The following is a 20,954-nucleotide window of genomic DNA, read 5'->3' as shown; positions in this document are numbered from 1 at the left end:
CGGACGAGGTATCTCGAACTAACAAAACTAGAGAAATCACACTACGCTAGAAAAATATAACCCCAAAAACATAGAAATCATCTTGCTGACAAAAAAAAGTTTTATAATAAAAATCACTTAAAAATGATCAAATTATCAAAATACCCCTAACCTCAAAACATCCTTAGAGCCTACATTATGCTTAAGAAAATCCTTTCAAACACATTAAACAACAAATTGAAACCAAATAAATCATTTCGCCAATTTTCACAAAATTTGACAAAATTACAAAAATGCCCCTCATAAAGTTCATGATCATTTCGTACAAAAAATTTCATAAATGATATAAACCAATATTCCCATTGAATTCCTTATGAAAAATCAACTCCAAAATATCCTGGAACATTGAAAAATAACTTAAAACACAAAAAGTTCTCTCCGAGGGCAAAACAGTAATTTTATAATTTTAATAATTAAAAATTCTAAAATTAATAATTAAAATATAAATTAATGTAAAGAGAAATCCTAATTAAAATTAAATTCAATCAAGTAAGACTTAAGTCAAAATCCTAAATTCTAGTAAATCAAATAAGACTTAAGTCAAAACCCTAAATTCTAGTCAATCAAGTGAGACTTAAGTCAAAACCATAAAAGAATTCTAATTAAACTCTAAAACTATCTAAAAGAATTCTAATTAAACTTTAAAACTATCTAAAAGAAACATAATTAAATTCTAAAACTATCTAAAAAAATTTTAATTAAACTCTAAAACTACCTAAAAGAAACATAATCTATCTCTAACTCTATCTAAAAAGCTTTTTAAAAAATCTATAAATAGAGGTCTCTACAACCTATTTTCGTATCCAAGAAAAAATCTTAGAAAAAATAGGTCAAGGAGCCTCCCCAACCTTCCCAAAATCCTAATTTTGAAGTCCTAACTCTTTACCTGACATCCATACCCCAACTTTAGCTCAAAAAACACTTAGAAACCCTTCAAAAACACTTAGAAATCCATAAACAAATCAGAAAAATTCAGATCTAAGAATGAGGTACTTCGTCTTGGAGATTTAAAGTGAATCCGATGACAAAACAAAACGAGGAGTGCTGCACGAAGAGCTATTCTATCAGATCTGAGGGAATAAAATCGTTGCGTTCGTAAAGGTAATTTTTTTTATTATTCTTTAGGTATTTTTAGCAATGTAATTTTATTTGGAAAAGGTAGAGACTGGCATTTGCCAGGCGGGATTGGTGCTTAACACCATCCAACCCCGTAACATGATCCCCGGACCCGTGTTTTCTTTCGTAGATTAGTTTTATTTATTTTTTAGAGTCAAAGTTCAGTTCCTAGACCATAATAACTAGGTGGTGACTCCCAAACCTTCAAAAGTTAAAAGTGAATCCGCGCATCCCACGGATCAAGGGCATTTTCACCCTATTGAAGATATGTGTCTCATGCCTTTTAACTAACACCTTTTAATTGAATTTGTATGATCTAGTGGCTCTAATCGTATCCGATCAGTTGTCATTTGATCTAATGGATCCGATCGTCCCTGATCGGATACAAAACAAGAATCAACACACCTGATCGATTTTGATTGAGTACTAACTTGATCCAGTACACTTGATCATTTTTTATCAGGTACTATTTCGATCCATCGTATACGATCGGTTCCCAATCGGATACTAACTTGATCGTGTGGTGAAGATTGCATCCGATCCATTATATGTGACAGATCAACCACAACCGTTGGATTGTTTCGTATCCCGAAAAATTTAAGGCTCCCCAACTCCTCGTAATGATGAGTACATGCGAAGTACAAAGTGCACCTCAAAGCACCCAGTGTACCCTAAACGTCCAATCGCCCTTTCGCACGACGCACGTGCACGTGCGCGAGTGGTGCTACGCACCACCTCAAAGCACTGGATCAAAACCTTAAACGTGTGCCTCAAATATAACTAACTATGTTGACTATTACTTATAAGGTACACCACTATCTTACTTATGAGCAATGTGGGACTAAACCTTATATACACAAAAAATCTCAAAATCTAATTTAAGAAAAACTAAACAAATAAACTACAAAACTGATTTATATTTTAAAATATTCAACAAACCCCCACTATTTTAAATTATAAATAGTAATATATATATATAATATTAAAATAACTGCACCACTTAAGTGGCTGCCTACGTACCCAAATAAGGATCAAGCTTCTGTAGTTCTTACAACTAAAGAACGTTAAACAAATACATCAGTTTACAAAAATTGGCATCATCGTAGAGACTAGTACATAGATGAGAGATATCTTTTGGATTTGAACCTTCACATAGTATAAATAACCAGAGTTTTGTTAAGGTATTGTGGTAAACGTATCTTAAACCAAAGACCCTTAGAGACGAGCTGGACTCTTCATACATACTTTTCTCCATGAGGTTGAGTATTTTATTTACTTTGCACATTAATGGCCATGCGTTATATCCTATTTTCATAAGTACTTTTATAAATGGTTTAATTTTCATAAGAAATAGCCTGATTTGATCACTCATATAGGTAAATTCATTTGAAGTGATTCTGTGAGTCACTACTTACAATTTTAGAACTTATTAAGATCTTGCATCCATCATTTATCTTGCAGAAACCAACACTAGATTTAAAACATGGGGTAAATTAGTTCTAGTGTCATGTTAAACCACTTATTTGACTTGTTTGTACCTATTGAACCTTGTCTATCTATTTCAAGACAAAGGTTGGGTTCCTATCAAAGGTGATTGATTTATTTTATAGACCTTAGCCCCATTCATTTTGAAGTTTTACATATCATATCTTTTGGAAGTCTTTTAGTTAAAGGATCTGCTGAATTCCTATTGGATTCCACATAGTCAATTGTAATTACTCCATTATTAAGTAATTGTCTCACAAAATTATGTTTAAGGCTTATGTGCCTTGATTTTTCATTGTACGTTTTATTTTTAATTTTGTACAATGTTGTCTGACTATCACAATTGATCATTATAGTAATAATGTTATATCCATTAATAGATTTCTAAACTACTCTGCATCTTTACATGAATCTACTAATACTATCATTTCTGATATCATAGTAGAGTTTGAAATATAAGTCTGCTTTTTAAATGCCAAGAAATAGTAGCACCACCTAATGTAAAGATCCAGCCAGTTGTAGACTTTGAATTTAACTCGACATTATTACAACTCGCATCACTATACCCTTCAAGTACATTTGGATATCTTTGGTAATGTAGTCCATAGTCTAAAGTCCCCTTCAAGTACCTTAAAACTCTAGATACAACATTCCAATGCTCGGTACTTGGATTACTAGTAAAACGATATAACACACCTACTACATGTGCAATCTCGGGTCTTGTGCAATGCATAGCATACATAAAACTCCTAATAACACAGACGTATTCTAATTGAACTTTAACACGACCAATGTTCTTTATTAACTTGATACTAGGATTCATAGGGGTAAGGGCTGGTTTATGATCAAAATAACCATATTTTTTTAAAATTGTCTCAATATTATGAGATTGAGACAAAACCATTGCATTATCTTTTCTTAGGATTTTAATTCCTAGTATTACGTCAACCTCCCCTAAATCTTTCATATCAAAATTAATAGATAGAAATCTTTTGATTTCTTCCACACATTTAATATTAGTTACAAAGATTAATATGTCATCAACATAGAAACAAATAATGACACCAATATTATTTTCAAATTTACAGTAAATGCATTTGTCAACGTCATTAACTTTAAAACCATGAGATAAGACTATTTTGTCAAATTTCTCATGCCATTGAAGAGGATCTTGCTTTAAACCATAAAGAGATTTAATTAGTTTGCAAACTTTCTTTTCTTGATCAGGTCTGACAAAACCTTTTGATTGCTCCATATAAATTTCTTTTTCTAAATCACCACTTAGAAATGTTGTTTTTACATCCATTTGATGGACAACCATTTTATGAATGAAAGCAAGGGAAAATAAGTAGTCGAGTATAAGATATCTGAGTTATTAAAGCATAAGTGTCAAAATAATCTATCCTGTGTCTCTATTTAAAGTCTTTAGCAACTAATCTAGCTTTAAACTTATTTATCGATCCATTTGCGTTCAACTTCTTCTTAAAATCCATTTACACCCTATAGGTTTCGCACTTGGGGGTAAATCTGAGAAAACCCAAGTCTAATTTGAAGCCTGATTTATTAAGCAAGTCTCCTGACAAGAGATTCTTGGTGATATCTGGAACATAGAAGATGTTGAAAAAAATGATAGTTTTCCCAGAAGTGAATATAAGACTTATAGTCCCAACTCCGAGGATGTTGGAAAGAGAACTGTTTGCCATTTTCACTTTTGTACCTTCACTGCAAGTTCCATGCGTTGTGTAAAGACTTCTATCATTACATAAGTGTTCTGTTGCTCCATTGTCAACCCACCAATCACTATTGCCACTACCGTATTTGCCTCTTTCTTGAATTCATTCTTTCGATGTCGACATTCTCATGGATAATGATCAGCCTTGTTACAATAAAAACACTTACTATTTTTCTTTTTGTTTTTATTAGCTTTTTTCTTAAAGGATGAAGTTTTCTTAGGTTTTAACCTAAAATGAATCTTTTTGGGCTTATCACCCTCAATCATATTTACTTTTGTTTTCTCTATTTCCTTATCTTTATGTTCTCTATTACGAACATCTTCTTTTATACGAAACTGACGTTGTAGAGATTCTAAAGTATACTTCTTCTCCTTATGCTTTATCTTTTTCTTGTAACTTTTCCAAGATTGAGGAAGCTTTGAAATGATAGCTCCCACTTGAAAATCTTCTGAAAAAATGGTCCCGACAATCTTAAGATCCCCAACGATTAATTGAAGTTCATATACTTGGGATAGAACTTGTTTGTCGTTGGACATCTTAAATTCAAAGTAATTACTAATAAAAAAAAATTTATTACTTGCTTCTTTTATTTTGTATTTGTTTTTTAGGACTTTCCAGAATTCTTTGGCTAAGTTAACTGTATAGTAGATATCGTAAATCGAATTGAAGAGAGCATTAAGAATATAGTTTTTGCACAAAAAGTCATCCACCTTTTGTTTCTTACATTTTTCTTTTAATTCAACACTGTCTTCTAGAGTAGCATCGGGAATGAGTTCTAGATCATCTTCTAGAACGTATGCTATATTCAATGTAGTGAGGAAAAATAACACTTTTTGTTGCCATCGAGTAAAGTGTTGTCCTTCGAATCAGTCAAGACGAAACATATCTTGATTCATCATTTGGAGAGAATGAAATGTCGAAACCTCCATCGAATACAAATATTTGTCTAAAACTGTTGAAAAAAATTGACTTTTAAAAAGGGAGTAATTCAATGAAGGAAGAAAAATAACTTCTAAGCTCGAATCTGATTCGATCTCTTTTAGACAAATATTTTCCCCTATTGGTTGAACCACAATACAAAAGGGGTCAAAAAACAAACGCCTTCAAGATACAAAGAAGTCTACACTCAAGTTACTAGATCAGATTATGTACGATTTGATTTAGTCTAGAACATTAGGAAAAATAAGAAACTGATGATGCCTAAAGCTTAAGCTTAGAAAGAGAAAAATACATAAATTTTCAATGAAGAAATTTGATTTATGATTAGCTATTTATAGCCATTTTTGTGTCTGTTGACAAAGAGTCATGATTTAATATCTCTTGATTTAATAACCATTTGATTGTTTCTGATCTCATATCTACGATCCAGATCGCACCCTATCGAAGGTATGTGTCTCATGCCTTTTAACCTACACCTTTTAGTTGAATTTGTATGATTTTGTGGCTCTGATCATGTCCGACCAGTTGCCATTTGATCTAACGGATTCTATCGTCCCTGATCAGATACCAATCATGAATTTACACACATGATTGATTCTGATCGGGTACTAACTTGATCCAACGTACCTGATCATTTTTTATCAGGTACTATTTTGATCCATCGTATCCGATCGGGAATCTATCGAATACTAACTTGATCGTTCAGTGCAGATTGCATCCGATCCATTATACGTGATAGATTAACCACAACCATTGGATGATTTCGTATCTTGAAAACTTTAAGTCTCTCCAGCAACTTGCGATGATGTGAAGTGCAAAGTACGCCTCAATGCGCCTTAAACGCCCAATTGCCCTTTCGTACGTACGCGTGCGCAGGTAGTGCCCCGAAGTACTGAATCAAAGCCTTAAAAGTGTGACACAAATATAACTAACTATGTTGACTATTACTTATAAGGTACACCACTATCTTACTTGTGATCAATGTGAAACTAAAACTTTTATACACAAAAAACCTCAAAATCTAACTTATAAAAAATCAAACAAATAAACTACAAAACTGATTTATATCTTGAAAATATTCAACACTAAAGTCCCATTAAATGAATCATCAATATTAATATTGATAATTCCTTCATTCAGTGTCTTCCAAAAGAAATGTTTCTTCTTTGGTTTCAACCAAGTTTCGATACAACCCCATTTTTCAAGAAATCTACAACTATCTCCAATGGCATCAACTTCAATTAGGCTACCATCAAATAAATATTTTACAACTTCTTCTACTTGTGCGTAAATACCTTCCTTCAAACGCAGCGAGTCTTCAAAATTTCTTTTATTTCTATTTTCACTGAATTATGGACCACTTTGAACATTTCTGAAAATTTTTACTTGGAAATTTGATCCCTTTCAATCAAAGAATCTCGGAATTTTAATTTCCAATTCCCACACAGCTAACTCCAAAATTTTCAAACAACACTTCCACACTTAAAAAAGCTTTGATTATTTTGCCCATAAACAAATCGATTTTTCTATCCCATTGCGTACCCCAACAACGACAACTATACAAAGAAGAAGAGAGGGTTTACCATACCTTAAGAGTGATAAGAGCGACAATGTGAAAGAAATCAATTTTCTAGAAACTGATTGTTTGCAATAATTATGAACATAATAAACATGGATCTAGGATTTGATCTTGAACAAACAATATAATAATCTAAATCGAAAAGCAATAATTGTAAAATACCTGGATTCATTTTTTTGATTATCCACGAAGAATACGTTGATCTTAATCTACGAAGAATAGGTGTACTATCCCAACTCTGCCTACACTTTGGTGATGGGAACCTTCTATCTCAATAATAGAATAATATGTGTGTAGAGAGGGGGGGACGGCCACCTATTTATAAAAGAAGATACTAGATTTTCTACCCATCGTAGAATTCTAGTATTAGGTGAATACCACTTAAATTTTAATAGGATCTTCACTAACCCATCATATTTGATGTTGGTAACCAATATTAAACCACTAGCATGGTTTCCAATTTTTATCCTTAATGTTTTGAACAAATTACAATCCAGTATTTATATAAAATTTGTATATGTGAAAAGGCTATAAAATAATTTTATAATGAAAATAAATAATAATAAAATAATAATTCCAACAATCTCCCACTTGGCCTTCACATATACCTTTTGTTTAAAAATGACTCTCTAGATTGTTACCTTTTGAATAATCGAGTGTACTCTTTTGAAAAACAATTAAGATGATCTTTAACTGTCACCTTTAATCAAGGATACCACTAATAATGGATCATGAATGTAACAAAGTGCTCATTTGTCGGCCCTAAGACAGTTCCATGGTCTCAAAACTAGTACCATCAATGAATTCAGGAGTTTACCTTTACGTGAACTTTCTTGGTGGTATTAGGGCAATGCACACTCCTCAATGTAGTCTGTATGTACATTCCCTAAATGTCCATCTTCATACTCATCGTATGTCATTCTGATATCTTACTAGCAACCAGCTATGTGATATTCCATCACCTTTCTATCCAGAATGAAGACTTCATCAACGTGATGCCAAGTCACGTCTAGTTTAAGCATTTCTTTAACACTTTACGAGTACATCTACTCACAAGCAAAGATAACATGTGTACAAAATAATGCATAAATAATGACTAGTCATAATCAATTTCTTTAAACAGTAATAAATAGCCTATCAAGAGTATAAATGAATCAAAACAAGCATAAAATAAACTCAACACTTAAATAACATGAACAAATGACATGATAACTCCCATACGAGTCACATGTTCCTTGAAAATTTTTGGCGGAAGTCCTTTTGTAAAAGGGTTAGCTATCATATTATTAAAATCTATCTTAGTAATCTCGATCAATCCTTCACGAACCTTTTCACATATTAAAAGGTATTTTATTTTGATGTGCTTGTTTCCTCTGGTTACTCTTTCATTCTTTGCAAAATCAGCAACAGCCTTGTTATCACATAAGAGATGAGCATCATTGCTTACTAGCAATATATCATCAACATAAATCACAAGAATGATGAATCAACTCCCACTCATCTTGCGATATACGTATTTATCGACGACATTTTCTTTAAATCCGTATCCGTTTACCACTTGATCAAATTTCAAGTACCACTGTCTTGATGCTTCTTTCAACCTATAAATTAATCTTTTCAACTTGCAAATAATTGGGGAATAAGTTTTATAGAAATCAATACTTGGCTTTTGCATGAAATCCTTTGCTATAAGCCTTATTTTAAACCTCTCGACCTTACCTTCTGAATCTCTTTTAGTTTTGAAAATCTATTCGCATTCAATTATCTTACAACTTTTTGAAAGTGTCGTTAGTTCCCATACTTCATTCTTTTCCATAGATCTCAATTCTTATTTCATTGTTTCCTGTCAGAATTAGGATTTATTTGAGTCTATTACTTCTTTAAATGTAGAAGGATCATCTACATCGCCTTTGATAATATCTCCTTCCTAAAAGTACATCTCACAATCATCTGTAACAACATGTCTATGTTCTTGGGTATATCTCTTAATAGAAATGATTGGTTGTGTAATAATACATATTGGTGAATCACTAGGTTTCTCTTCAAATATAAAATTTCTTCGCTTTTCACTCCCATTATTTTGACCATATTCAAAAAACCTAGCAAATCAGTAACTCCAGTAGCTTCAAGCTTCTATTACTTAATCATCTTATTTTTTAAAGCAATCCACACAAACATTAATATCTGAAAAAATTTAGAGGACCTAGAATTCCTTCCTTAACTTAGGATTCTAGTCTTCATTATAAATGTGACCTAATTTCAAATGCCATAACATAGAAAAAATTTTCTAACGAACTAGGACGCTTAGACCCCATAACATGCGAATCAACAAATAAACATAAAATAAAATAAGTAAACAAATTATCCAAAAATAACTGATAAATACCATCTAATAAATAAAAAACATGTCCAACAATGTCATTATAATAAATAACGCGCATCCTACTATCACGAAAAATAAAGAAAAAACATAACCAACAGTGTTCAATCTAGAAATAGAAAGAATGTTCCATCTAAAAGACGAGATGTAAAAAATCTCCTCTAAAGTCAAAGAATGTCCTATATCAAGAATGAGACGATAAGCTCCAACAACCTCAACCTACAATGCCTCTGCATTCCTAAGAAAAAATTTATCATCTAGTCTGGGGTTTTTCTTATTGTTGAACCCCTCTTGGATTCTTTTGCAACCAGTTCTTATACGCAAAGCAATCTCTCTTCATTTGTCCTTTCTTCTTGCAGAACCAGCAATCTTCATTATCTATTTTCCCAGTCTCTATCTTTTCCTTGATTATTTTCTGATTCTTGAAACCTTTGAATTCTTTTCCTTGCTTGAAATTCTTGTTGTCATCTTTCTTGAAATCTTTCTTACTATTTGAGTGAACTGCCAAGTGTGCTGACTCAACCTTTGACCTCAATCTTTCTTCCTCAGTGACACAAAGGAAAATCAACTGATTTAGATCCCATTTAATTTCTTATGCACTATAATTAACTTTAAAAGTATCAAAAGAATTAGGCAGAGATAAAACTGCCATGTGCACCAGAAGGTCATCTTAAAAAAAAATCCCCTGCTCTCGGAGACCAATTACAAGTTTGGACATGTTAAGTATGTGTTATCGTATATTTCCATTATCATCATACTTCAGATTCATTAATTAACCCAAATACTCATATTGAACGGATCTCTTTGTTCCCACAAACTGTTTCTTGATGATCTGCAATAGTTCCTTAGTTGTATCTGTGGTTTGAATACTACCTCGAAAAGTCTCACTAATAGATGCTCGAATGATCATCATAGATAATTTATTAGCCTTTTCCCATTTAGTAAAATGGGTCCTCACCAACTCCGTAGAATCTGGAAGTAGAGTCGGTGGCATGTCCTCAAAAAGAACAAAATCAAAATCCATGCATCCTAGCAAAATGTCAATATTCATCCTTCAGGATGAGTAATTAGAGTCATTAAGAGGCTCAATTCCTGCCAGACTCTTTTAAATCAATAATCCATCCATAACTGCAATAATATATGGTCAAATATTAATATATATATTGTGAGATTCAATTCTTTCAATTCGTACCAGGGGTTTTGGTCGAATTGTTTCAGAGTGTTTTATTAATAGTAAAACTTTTCACTCTGCAGGTTCAAACAAGTCGCATCATCAAGACTCGCCTTTGGACTAAGATCTCAATATGCTATATGTTCCCTAAAATTGCGTTGGAGTTCGCACATAGACTTAGCCACTCATGTTCCAGTTCAATCCAAACACTATCCACACCTTTAGGCAAAAGGATTATCTTTCTCTCCCCTTCACACTTGTGACTATTCTATTCACTCGATCTACACAAATATCTTTAAATCACCTTTAGGAAGAAGTTAGTGATTTCATGCAAAAGAGTGTCACAAAGTGATCTTAGTGATACATTAAGTCTCAGAATTCAAGAACCCGTAACTTCCATAGAACGGTCACCTTTAGACAAACTACTATCCTACTTCCATCACGTTCTTTGAATGATCACTCAAAGTGTCTTCCTAAACCCCTATAGGCAAGACCTATACCCTAATATATCTAAATTTACTTTTTAATTGTTCTTGTTATGCATGTGGATGCATTAAAAAAAATAACAACTAAACTTTCAATATAAAAGAAAGCAATTATAAATATATTCTCTAAAAGGGTATAACTTACTCTGAACTTTATTATTATATGTTACTATTAACGAATTATTATAACATTTTTATTGAATAGATCTCGAAAAAATATTCAAAATGGACTCTTGTTTTGTCCAAATCGGAGTTAAAACGATTTAGTTATGATTTTTCAAAGTTTTTAAAAGAAAATTGGTTTTCTATGGTCTGGTTTACATTTGAACCAACTGAACCGGTTCGGCTAGACCGGTTTGACTCGAATCAGGTCAAAGGTTTAACCCAAACGGGTTGGATAAATGGGTCGGTATGGCCGAATCGAGCATGACCCAACAGACTATTTAAAGTCTTAAGTTATAATATGAATCAGGCTTAGCCCAATCATTAATAGCCAAAAGGGCTTGGTCCAACTGTAGCTTAAAACACCTTGGCCCAACAAAAACTTAAAAAACAGGCTTAGCCCAAACTGTATAAAGAAAAACTGGCTAGACCCAAACGTAAACTGAATCGGGCTTGGCCCAACTAAATTATAAACAGGCTTGACCCAATTAAACAAAGTAGCCCAACCGAAGCCCGAATCGGATGATGAAAATGGGTCAGCCCAGCCCAAAATGAAGAACAGTTCGTCTTCTTCGTCAAGATCGAACTTGCTGTAAACCCTAGCCGCGCCACCATTCAATCACAGCTACCCAATCGCCGACCGGCAGGGTTGATCGCCGATGTCGGACGACTAATAAGGTCACGGGAAAACATTCGGTAACATCCTATTAAAGCCCTGCGCCTCAGATCGGCAGATTTGATCGACTGAAATTTGATAATCAAAATTTTTTTATTTTTTATTTTTTATTTTTTATTTATTTGGTTTAAACAAATCTATATTTTCTTTGATTAGATCTACATTTTTCAGAGTCTCACAAGTCACTAAAATAGGACAAACGCGAACTTAGACCACGTTTTCTTTCCTATCTCTCGATCGATCGATTGACTTTAATGTTATTTGATCATCGCACGATTGATCGATGATTGATCGATCATCGCAGAGATGCGAACTTGAATAATTAATTTGTTTATTTCTTATCGATTGACAGAATGAAATTACGATCACTAGAATCGTTGTCTCTATTAATCTCCTTTGAAGCATAAATGGCAGATTTTGTTTTTCGAATAAATCGACTTTATTAAATCAATCAATAAATAAATAATATTTATTTTAAACAATAAATCTATTCAACTCAGATTTAATCAACAGTTTTGAACAAGAACAAATCCAGAGAGGCTATGATACCAATTGTTTGCAATAATTATAAACATAATAAATATGGATCTAGGATTTGATCTTGAACAAAAAATATAATAATCGAAATTGAAAAGCAATAATTGTAAAATACCTGGATTCGTTTTTCCGATTATCCGCGAAGAATACGTTGATCTTAATCTGCGAAGAATAGGTGTACTACCCCAACTTTGCCTACATTTTGGTGATGGGAACCTTCTATCTCAATAATAGAATAATTTGTGTGTAGAGAGGGGGGACGGCCACCTATTTATAAAAGAGGATACTAGATTTTCTACCCATCGTAGAATTCTAATATTAGGTGAATACCACTTAAATTTTGATAGGATGTTCACTAACCCATCATATTTGATACTGGTAATCAATGTCAGACCACTAGATTGATTTCTAATTTTTATCCTTAATGTTTTGAACAAATTACAATCTAGTATTTATATAAAATTTGTATATGTGAAAAGGCTACAAAATAATTTTGATAATGAAAATAAATAATAATTCCAACATTGATGTCTATACTCTCTTCCAAGTTTTTGTCAAATACAATCATGCATATAAAAAATCTTTCTTTAGATAGCAGTTTAGAAACCGACATCTCTCACAAAAAAGAATGATAATAATAAAGTCTATTGTAATCCGTATATGGGGTATGAAGGTTTTGTGAAGATTGCCTTCAAATTTAAAGTAAAATTGTGTAGGTTTATTTTATTCTTTTGGATGATCAAAAGAGTGCGGTATTTTCCTAGTTCATTGATACTTAACTAATCGAAAAATCCATGTTCTCTTTACTTTTGCTTGCATTGGTTAGTGTACACTAAAATATCTTATTTTCGTCAAAAATTGTGATACGAGGTGGGGTTAGATTTTGTTTTGAAGAGTTAAATCGCTAATTTTATTTTATTTTATTTTATTTTTTCAGATTTCAAATCAAAATAATAAACCTTCATTGCTGAAATTTTGAGTCTATCTCCATTCCATAGTGTAGACGGGAAGTTTCTAGCCTATTTTTGTCCAACGACCACATCAACATAATTTTTGAGTTAGAGCATGATCTTTATACAAGAAGAAGGCCTAGAAGTTACCTTTCTCCAAGCTATGATCTCATATCTTTTAGATTTGAATTGTTATAGATTTTAACGTGCGAATTGTTACTAGGGACAATGGAAAGCTATTTCAACACATTTCATCTTCAAAAATATATATATATATATATATATATATATATATATATAGAAAATGAAAATTGTCAAGGAAGATTTCCTCTTTTTTTTTTTTTTTGTTTGTTTGTTAGTTTGTTTGAAACCTCTAATCTTCTCGAGCTTCCCAATAATTCAGTCTCTTGGGTTTTCAAAAAACTGAATCGATTACAAATTTTGGAAGTTGACAGTTGATCTATTTAATACCAAATCTGGTAAAGTAGTTATTTTCACTTTTACACCGAGCGAACGTTATTCTTCTTGTAAATAGATATTGTTTTGAGTGGTTCATCGATTTCTCTTTACGAATTGGGATAATCCAGCAAAATTGGATTTGGAATGGATGGGATATGAATTGTAAATTGAGATGATGCTAATATGTCCGTTCTTTTGAGTTTTATTCAACATAGTGTAATTAGTGTCCAACATGTATAGTCATAAATTCTCCAAATTTTGCCAAAATTTCATAAAATTCTCTAAACAAGGGACTAGCCGATTAATTAGTCGAATTGACAAATTAATTGATGAGTTAGCAATTGATTGTGAAATATCGGAAAAAAAATTTAACCTTCAACCTCAAAATTATATGTTCTTCAACATTTAAATCTTAAGAACAAGATAGGGGTTTCTAAGGGCTTGAAGAATATGGGTTTTGGTATAAAAAAAATTTCAAAAACATAAATTTATATTTTTCAAATTTTTTCTCATTTGTGACGAACTTTTTACAAATTTATCCGAATTAACAAAATTGGAGTCTCATTGAATAATTATCAAATTCAAACTTTGTTATTATGGGCTCCAACATTTCATTACCCTCATAATTCTATATTGGGACAATTGATTTTTTGCTCACAGCCCATCAGCCGTTAAATGACATCAGGATAGAGAGAAAGTTTCTCTCTTTTGCCCACAGGTCCTCTGCCCATAGATTTATTTTTAAATATTTCAAATATTAAAAAGAGTCTTGGAACCCAATTTAATTATCACATTGACAAACCAACAACGTAGTCTTCTAGATTTCATGAAAATATTCATATAAAAAAATTTCAAGTTTGATCTAAAATGTTGAAAATGGATGGTTACCAAGCACTCAAATTTAAAAATAAAATTTTAATGGTGAAAAATAATTATTTTTTTAAAAGTTCATAAAATTTTGTCCTCTACAACTCTATTGCATCGATCATGTTTGTGAATGTCACAAGCATGGTTGTTAAATTCGGTATCATATCACATCTCGTCTCGTTCAGCTCCGATACCAAGTTGACTCAAACAATACGTCTCGTCTCGTTCGAGTTGTCTCGTTTAACATTGAGACAATAATTTTTAATCATTTAAAAAATTTTAAAAAATTCAGAAATGATTCTTATTAAAAAAATGAACTCAAAAAAATATATAATTAAAAAAAAATTGATTTGGGGTGAAAGAGTAGAGGGTTGAGGCTTTAACTCGTTTGTCTCAGTTAACTCGAATGAGATTTTCAAAATCTCGTCCGATACGTCCCGTTTAACTCATGAGTTAATCATTTTCTACGTTGTTTCGTTTATATTATCTGAAATATTGAAAAATATCGTTTGAGACGACTCGCTTATCTTATGATATGCGATCATCTCAAAATACTTTGTGAGTTAACATCTCAAAATACTTTGTAAGTTGGTCTCTGTCAACTCTGATATCAAATTAACTCGGGCGATACGTCTCTGTCTTAGACAAATTTAAAAACCATGATCACAAGGTGATCAGACGGCAAAGTTGTCTTTTTTTCACTAATGAGCAGGAGAGAGAAACTTTCTCTCATTGCTTATGTCACTCACATCACATGTCAAACTGCTGTTGGGCTGTGAGTAAAAAAAAAATCACTCATACGGGACCCGGGTCACGAGTGATAAGTGGGGGAAATCTGGTCCGGAATCCTGGGCGTGAATATGTCTTTGTTCTCTGTTCGTTGGACATTTGAATTTTAGAACTGTAAGATCACAGACAAAACAAATCATGTCATATGCATTTTCAATTTATTTTCTCCTTTCACACCTTATTCAAGCTTTTCAATGATTGTAGCCATCTTTCTATTATTTAGTGTACCACCAAAGCCGGTGGAGAAATAAATCCCATAAAATATTCAAATGTTTGTGTTTTCACTCGTCAATCGTCATCACACATCAACCTTAGGTCAGAGTATATAAGACCTTTATTAAGAAAACATAAAGAATAATGCCCTTGTGTCTAAGGAAGGATTTGGCCACCGATATCGTCACGAAGGCTTGATAAGGACTTGAGAGAGAGTGACTGAGTCCTGATGATGATGACCATGGTTATCATCCAAAAATTTGAGTTTGGGAGACATCAAAACAACAATAGGAATTTATAGCAAAGTTTTTCTCATAAATTGTGTTAATTTTTAAAGAAAATGATGTCACTCTTACGATGTTTAAGTGTCAGAATTCATTGGGCCCACTAACCCATCAATGTTTGACCCCACCACAAAAGTCGGTTTGATCTATGTTTTCTAGCCATTCATCTATGTCACCCAAATTATGACCAAATCTAATATCTAGAAATAAACAATGCAATATACCTTTAACCTGACTGTTAAAAGTAGCCAATGAGATGACTTGTGTAGATCCCAAAACTTGTGAGGAGCCTCAAAGATTTCAAAAAATTTAACCCATCACAGATTTTAATAATTCATTCCCAATTGAAATAAGATTTCAAGAAATTTAACCCATTGCAGATTTTAATAATTCATATACAATTGACGTAAGAATAAATATAAATTGTAATTATAAAAAATAAAAATAAAAACAAACAAACAAACAAAATCTTTGACTCTCTAATATTTCAACATAATATAAGTCATAATGCAACTTAATTTGAAAAATAAATATTTCTATTTATTTTATTTTTCTTTGATAGGTTAAGAAAACTTAGTGGGGTAGAAACTTATTATCTTCTCTCCACCTTATAAATGAATGTTATTGATGAATATATCCTTTAGTTAAAAAAGAAGAGAGATTTGTCATTTGAAAATTTATATGCTAAGCTGATGAACCGATAGCATGGCGTCTTGTATATTGAAAAATACCAAAATAAAGCATTTTAATTGCTTGAAAATATTCTCTACATTGACCAATCATTCTTGCTCATGTAATACATGATGTTTCATGACTAGTAACAAAACTTAAATTGATTAGATCTGATTTTGATTGATGATCTCATTTTGCAAATACAATTGTATGTAGTCTTATCTCCCAGATCACATTTTCTTATCTTTGATGAAGGGTGGGTCCCTTATTTCCTAGCTTATCGATAAAAGGAAAGGACAAAAAAAAAAAAAAAAAGTAGTGGATCAATTGTTGGTTGATCGTGGATGGATTGTTCTTATTGGTGATTGAAAAGTATTCAAAGATGATTTGATGCACGCGGTTATGTTAATTCGATTGGTTAGAATAATTAATGCATGATTCCATGATCTTTTTTATTGAGATTTTGCATGGTAATTAAATCACCTGAAAGTATATGAAAAATCAACAGTATAGATTCTCCAATCATAATTAACTGTAATTGTAATTAATATTTTTTGTGTAAATTAATATGTAATTAAAACATTACATCAGCACTCTAAGCAATTAACTTACACCTTGCAAGAACTTTTGTGTTGGCTCATGATCATTCTATAATATATATAATTTAAAATTGGTAATACTTGTTAATAATTTATCATAATGAGCTCTGCATGAAAAATTTGCGTGTCCGAACATAAAGTATAAAAGAGAGGAGAGTTCCAAAAGAACATATGGATCCCCAAATGATGAAAGTCTTTTTGTAACATTCATCCCCCATACATCCTTCATTTCCTTGATCATCTCCTTCTCTCTGGTAAAGAATGGCCGCTAAGTAGCCAAACAGAAAGGATCCTATAGGAATATTAACAACAATAATGTTATGGTTCACACTGAAGTTCTTAGTTCCAAATAGGTCAGAAGTTATGGAGACAGCAATGGAAGTAATGGCACCGGTACAAACTCCTATAATGGCAGTACTCAGGTACAGAGAAATGCTTGTTTTGTTGAGAAGTAGGAAGAAGGCTAGAGTCATTGGGGCCATTAGTATTACTATAGAGGCTGGTCTTGAAATCCTATACTTCTTACTCCTGCAAAATTTATTATAACAAATGTTAAGTAAAAGTAAAACAACTCTAAATCATCAGTTTAAAAAATGCATAAAATTGATTAAAAGAAATTACTCAAACTCTCCCAAATCAGATAAAAAATATACCTAGTTGGTTCAAAAAATTGGTCGAATTGTTTAGTTATATAAAATATATTTGTGGGGGAATAAAAGATAAATATTTTAATATATTAAAAATTATGTTTTAAGTATACATAGAAGAATATGTCTATTTGATTCATCCGATTAATTGATTTGAATTAATTCAATTCAAATCAACAGAGTTTCCAAGTGATTTGCCGAGTTTTAGATTATGAATCAAATCCAACTTCACGCTCTTAAATTCGTGTAGGGACTTTGTCACAAAACACGTGACGTTCAAATTTTATTTCACACCCTACATTTTCATTAAAATTTAAAATACCTCCTTAAAAATGACATGTGTAATCCAAATGACGAGGGTTTCTTCAAAAGTTTGAAGCAGGGCTATTCGTTTCAAAGTTTTTTCCGTAATGAAATCGCATACGTGGTTTCAAATTCCTCTAATAAAAAATATTATTACTAGGGTTATATTAGGATATTTAGGTTTTTCTTTTTCACGTATATCGAGAAAACACACATTTATGGCTATCGCATCTACGCATTGAAAATCACTGAAAAAATCAGAGTCCCCCAGGATTTAAATTAAATGAAAAAACTTTGAAATTCACATTAAATGAATGAGGCTGTTCGGTACTTTTCAATTATCAAATTAAAAAACTGGCACGTGTCCTCTAAGAAGTAAAACACATTCCACTCACGTTTTCCAACAAATATTTTTTTATCTCATTTAAAACCCCAAGAACGAAAATGTCACCCGTGACAGTTTTTGTTGTTGACTCAATAGCGACACAAGTTCATTTGTTAACAATTTTAATACATCAGAAAAAGATTAAATTTTTAGTTTACCACTATGATAATATGATTTAAAAATAATAATAATAATAATAATAATGATAATAATCAATTGACGTAGCATGTGCACGTAACAGAACCATACCTTTTTATTTCTTAGATACAGAGAAAAAAAAAATTCTATAATTCTGTGCACGTTCTCTGTGTCATTTGAGTATCTTTCTTTGGAATGAGTTTATCATATAATAAATAACAGTCATCCTAGATTCTGCAATTCACACCGCTGAGGTTCAAGTGTACACAGAAGTAGATGCTTTGTCTCATATCTCAAGAAAAATATCTATTGTTGTATGTACACTTCCACGTCAGCACATGTCTTAAACAGTCACTCTAGTATTTTCCTCAAATTTATAATATTATATATTTTAAAAAGTAAAAATTTGAAAAATACTGGAATGAAACAAACAGAGACACAAAGGTGGCGGAAATGATGTTGTGGCACGCACATAACCGTTGATGCTTTTTACTTGTATCTCACGAGAAAGCATCTACAGTAATTTGCAGGACACCACCAGTTTTTTCACCATTTGTGTCACCCCACACGAATTATAGAAAGTTGATCTATGAGACTATGAGAGAGAGAGAGAGAACTTACTCAGAGAAAAAGTAGTCAAGAAGAGAAGGGATGAGACGCCCAAAGAAGCCAAATGAAGAAGACAAGGATACTAAAGAAGCAGCCTGTGAGTGACCACGAGACTCAGCTATTTGTCCCAAGTTGTTCAAAAACACTAACCCAAGTGTTGCACCAAACATATAAACAAAGAAATATAACCAAAATTCCACTCTCCTCACCATCAACTTCACTCCAATCTCTTCTCTCATCCTTATCTCACTTTCTTCTTTATCATCTTCTCCCTCTTTCACTCCTCCCTCTTCAACATCTATCTCATCAATATTAACATCATACACCCTTCCCTCCCTCTTAATAGACCATTTCTCCCCTAAACTTTCTCTAATCCTTGTTGTCCCTGAGATCACAAGTGGTGAAGCCAGAAGCAACCCTAGAACCATTGCTTCAACCCATGGTGGGATCTCGTTCGACACGCCCATACTTCCGATCACCGCGTAAATTCCGGTAACTATGGTTATAACAAACATAATAAAGAACCCCACTTGTATTCCCTTAGTCTTCTTGATCTCTATCTCCTTAAATAATGGTGAAGTTACCATAGAAACAACTAAAGGTAAAATTGAATTAAGGAGGAGATAAGCTTTGGCCCTTTTAATAGGTGAAGTAGAGGAAACCACATTCACAATATCATTATAAACTTTGGCACTTAATCCAACATAACTAGTCGATAACCCGACCGCAATTTGTCGATGGAACCGAAAGTTTCGAATCGTGACCATGTAACAAACAGTGTTAATCCAACAAATGCTGTTTCCCGCCAAAACACTTAGAATGAAGATATGCCAATATGAAGGAGATGATATCTTGTTCACTAGGAAGAGAAACTGCACACCATAACCAATGAACCCAAGAGTTGCACCAATCATTAGGACTACCCAAAGGGGTAGATAAACAGCAGCGACACCGGAAAGCCAACCGAAGAGCTTACCAGCATCGGAGGCAAAAGCAAGGTTGTTGAGTTGCACTTGAGAGATGGAGAATAGGTGCTTGAATTGGGAAGAATAAGCTGGAAAATTTGAGTTAGTTCCATTGATGGATTGAAGCCAAATGATACCAACCAAACTTAACCATTGAAGGGCTGATGAAGGAAGCATGATTAAGCTAGTGTGGATAGAACTAAATGGCTTCAATAGTTTGGGGTTTCAACGGTACATGTGGCTATCCAAGCCTGTGAAAGTTTGGAGGAGAGAGTTAGTAATGACGGTTATTTATGGAGAGTATGAATTGTGGTTGTGAAAATAAAGGGAGGACTCCAATGGTCCGCCACCTGTTAATTTCAACATTAAAAGGTAGTTGATCTTTTAGGGTCTTGTTGTTAATGTGTGAACCCAAGGGCACATGTTAAAGTGCAGTAAATACACTTTTAAAAATCGACTTTGTACCGAAAATGCCCTTAAATTATTATTATTTTTTTTCTTTCTTATTATCAAAATTTTACTTTCATACTCCAATTCAAAGTGTATTTATTGCATTTAACAACAACCCGGTCTTTTATACTAGAATTAAACACTCAACATCTGAGAGGGTATAAAAATATATATTGTTGGTAGGTAGATGGTATGAGTTAATTAATGTGTTAATTTTATAATCCATTTTCCAGCATTGTTGATGGAACGATGTTGACCATCCATACAAGAAAAATTCATCTTTGATCGTTGATTGGGGTGGATGATGTCAAGAGTTAGAAAC

The 20,954-nt window shown here is 32.5% G+C and overlaps 1 protein-coding gene across 1 annotated transcript; it reads right to left on the bottom strand.

Annotated features, from left to right (window-relative positions):
• Nucleotides 1-17,182: 17,182 nt before the first annotated feature.
• LOC147386495 (protein NUCLEAR FUSION DEFECTIVE 4-like) lies at nucleotides 17,183-20,476 on the bottom strand. The gene is made up of 2 exons (XM_086424380.1): nucleotides 19,230-20,476; nucleotides 17,183-17,663 (listed from the first exon to the last, which is right to left on the bottom strand). Exons 1-2 carry the CDS (start codon nucleotides 20,357-20,359, stop codon nucleotides 17,231-17,233), a joined length of 1,563 nt encoding a protein of 520 aa, XP_086280506.1. The 5' UTR covers nucleotides 20,360-20,476; the 3' UTR covers nucleotides 17,183-17,230.
• Nucleotides 20,477-20,954: the final 478 nt, after the last annotated feature.

Source organism: Akebia trifoliata, chromosome 14 (assembly GCF_017979445.1).
Source record: "Akebia trifoliata isolate Shusen 1 chromosome 14, ASM1797944v1, whole genome shotgun sequence".
Taxonomy (NCBI): Eukaryota; Viridiplantae; Streptophyta; class Magnoliopsida; order Ranunculales; family Lardizabalaceae; genus Akebia; species Akebia trifoliata.
Note: the sequence above shows the minus strand (reverse complement) of the source record. Positions and strands in the feature narration are given on the sequence as shown.

Coding starts and splice junctions, on each gene's coding strand:
- LOC147386495 (XM_086424380.1), bottom strand. CDS start 20,359: ATGCTTCCTTCATCAGCCCTTCAATGGTTAAGTTTGGTTGGTATCATT. Junction 17,664..19,229: donor CTTGACTACTTTTTCTCTGA/GTAAGTTCTCTC, acceptor TAAATTTTGCAG/GAGTAAGAAGTATAGGATTT.